Here is a 2,500-nt window from a genome sequence, read left to right as displayed (position 1 = left end):
GTAAGGGGTCAAAGAAGAAGAAGAAGAGGGAAGAAGGATGAAAATAGGAGGAGAAGGAGAGGTAAGGAAGGGATGAAGGGGTGAGGGGAAGAATGGGGAAGGAAGGGTCAGCTGGTCTGCAACAGGTTCAGTTTAGCGAGGCAGGAAAGGAGGGGAGGAGGAGGAGGAGGAGGAGGTGGTGGAGGAGAGGAGGAGGAGGAGGGGCTGGAGGAGGAAGAGGGGGAGGAGGAGGAGGAAGGGCACCCAGTTAGTCTTGTGCTGGAATGTGGAGTGACGCCCCCTCCTCCTCCTCCTCCTCCTCCTCCTCCTCCTCCTCCTCCTCCTCCTCCTCCTCCTCCTCCTCCTAAACACCCACCAATACACTTACTCAAGGTCGATTAGAGCATGGTAGTGGTGGTGATGGCGATGGTGATGATGATGGTAGTAGAAGGTGGTGTTAATGGTGATGGTAGTGATGTTGTTGATGGTGGTGGTGGTAGTGGTGGTTGTGGTGGTGGTGGTGGTGTCATACTTGTTGCTCATGACCTACATCACCACCATCAATACCACCACCACTGCCACCACCACCACCACCACCACTACCGCCGCCGCCACCACCACCATTATCACCACCACCACCGCCACCACCACCACCACCATCATCAGTGACACACATCCTTTCCACACTCATCTCCTTTCACGTCTTTTTTTCTTCTTCCTGTAATCTTTCTCTTTCGGTGGAGGAGGAGGAGGAGGAGGAGGAGGAGGAGGAGGAGGAAAGGATGTATATAATAAGCTGGAAAATACTCAGAGCGGAAGGAATCTTGTATACATAACTCCTCCTCCTCCTCCTCCTCCTCCTCCTCCTCCTCCTAATTATCATACATTTACCTACATTTCATACAAGAGTTTCCTTATATATTTTCCTCTCTCTCTCTCTCTCTCTCTCTCTCTCTCTCTCTCTCTCTCTCTCTCTCTCTCTCTCTCTCTCTCTCTCTCTCTCTCTCTCTCTCTCTCTCTCTCTCTGGGAAAAGGGGAGTGGTCTTTTTTGTCAACATGATGTCATTCCACACTGCTTCTCTCCCCTCTCTCTTTCGCTCTCTTTTTTTTTTTCCTTTCCTCCTCTCTTTCCCTTCTCTTCTTTCCTCCTCCTTGAAAACTCTTACTCTTCTTCCCTCATCCTCTTCCTTTAGCTCTTCATCACATTCCTACTCAACCCATTTGGCTCTTTTCCTCCTTCTCCTCCTCCTCCTCCTCCTCCTCCTCCTCCTCCTCCTCCTCCTCCTCCTCCTCCTCCTCCTCCTCCTCCTCCTCCTCCTCCTGCAGAAGCATCATACTAATAGATGATATGGGCTTTCAGGAAGAGGAAGAGGAGGAGGAATACACACACACACACACACACACACACACACACACACACACACACACACACACACACACACACACACACACACATATTCTCATGGTGGTGGTGGTGGTGGTGGTGGTGGTAGTAGTGATAATGGTGTTGGAAATGGTTGTGGTGGTGCTTGAAGATTCTGGTAGTAGTAGTAGTAGTAGTAGTAGTAGTAGTAGTGATGGTGGTAGTAGTAGTAGTAGTAGTAATAATAATAGTGGAGGTGGTGGTGGTGGTGGTGGTGACGATTATGGTGAATGGGAGTGATGAATGTTAATGAAGGGATGTTGAATACTCGCTGCAACCTCCTCTCCCCACTCCCTTCTTCCCCCCTTTCTCCTCTTCCCTGTCCTCTCCCTCCTCTCTCCCCTCTTCCCCCTGCCAAGGTCGCTGTGGGGTGTCAGTTTCAACGACAGTAGTGACAGTTCCTCCTCCTCCTCCTCCTCCTCCTCCTCCTCCTCCTCCTCCTCCTCCTCCTCCTCCTCCTCCTCCTCCTCCTGCTCTCCCCTTGTTTGTTAAGAGAGGGGAAGAAGGGAGATAGGAGGGAGGGATTGGGATATATAGAAGGGAGAGTGAAAGAAGAGATGGATGAAGGGTTCGAAAAGTGGGAGTTTTTTGGTGAGAGAGAGAGAGAGAGAGAGAGAGAGAGAGAGAGAGAGAGAGAGAGAGAGAGAGAGAGAGAGTGTGTGTGTGTGTGTGTGTGTGTGTTTGTGTTTGTGTTTGCGTTTGTACGAGTTGTTTTCTTTTGTATATCTGCTAAGAGTATAATATTATTAGTATTGTTGTTGTTGTTGTTGTTGTTGTTGTTGTTGTTGTTCTTCTTCTTCTTACTACTACTACTACTACTACTACTACTACTACTACTACTACTACTACTACTACTACTACTACTACTACTACTACTACTACTACTACTTTCAATAATAATAATAATAATAATAATAATAATAATAATAATAATAATAATAATAATAGTAATAAATTTTAACATATTATTGTGTCATTTATCGTTCTAATACATGTCCCTTTTTTTGTTCTGCAGGTGAGATGCGCACACGACGAGAATACAGGATGGGATGAGCAGGTGTGTGTGTGTGTGTGTGTGTGTGTGTGTGTGCAGAGAGA

The 2,500-nt window shown here is 47.5% G+C and overlaps 1 protein-coding gene across 10 annotated transcripts in view; it reads left to right on the top strand.

The window, feature by feature from the left end:
• Positions 1-2,500, top strand: part of LOC135105620 (uncharacterized) — a 118,549-nt gene that overhangs the window by 51,649 nt on the left and 64,400 nt on the right. For 6 of the 10 annotated variants that reach the window (XM_064013956.1, XM_064014006.1, XM_064013964.1 and 3 more), the window contains one exon: positions 2,418-2,459. The exons of the other annotated variants lie outside the window; for them this stretch is intronic. In XM_064013956.1, the coding sequence (XP_063870026.1) occupies positions 2,418-2,459 (42 nt within the window). The remainder of the gene's footprint in view (positions 1-2,417; positions 2,460-2,500) is intronic. 10 annotated transcript variants of the gene reach the window in all.

Source organism: Scylla paramamosain, chromosome 1 (genome assembly GCF_035594125.1).
Source record: "Scylla paramamosain isolate STU-SP2022 chromosome 1, ASM3559412v1, whole genome shotgun sequence".
Lineage (NCBI taxonomy): Eukaryota > Metazoa > Arthropoda > Malacostraca > Decapoda > Portunidae > Scylla > Scylla paramamosain.
This window is presented reverse-complemented; position numbering and strand designations above follow the sequence as displayed.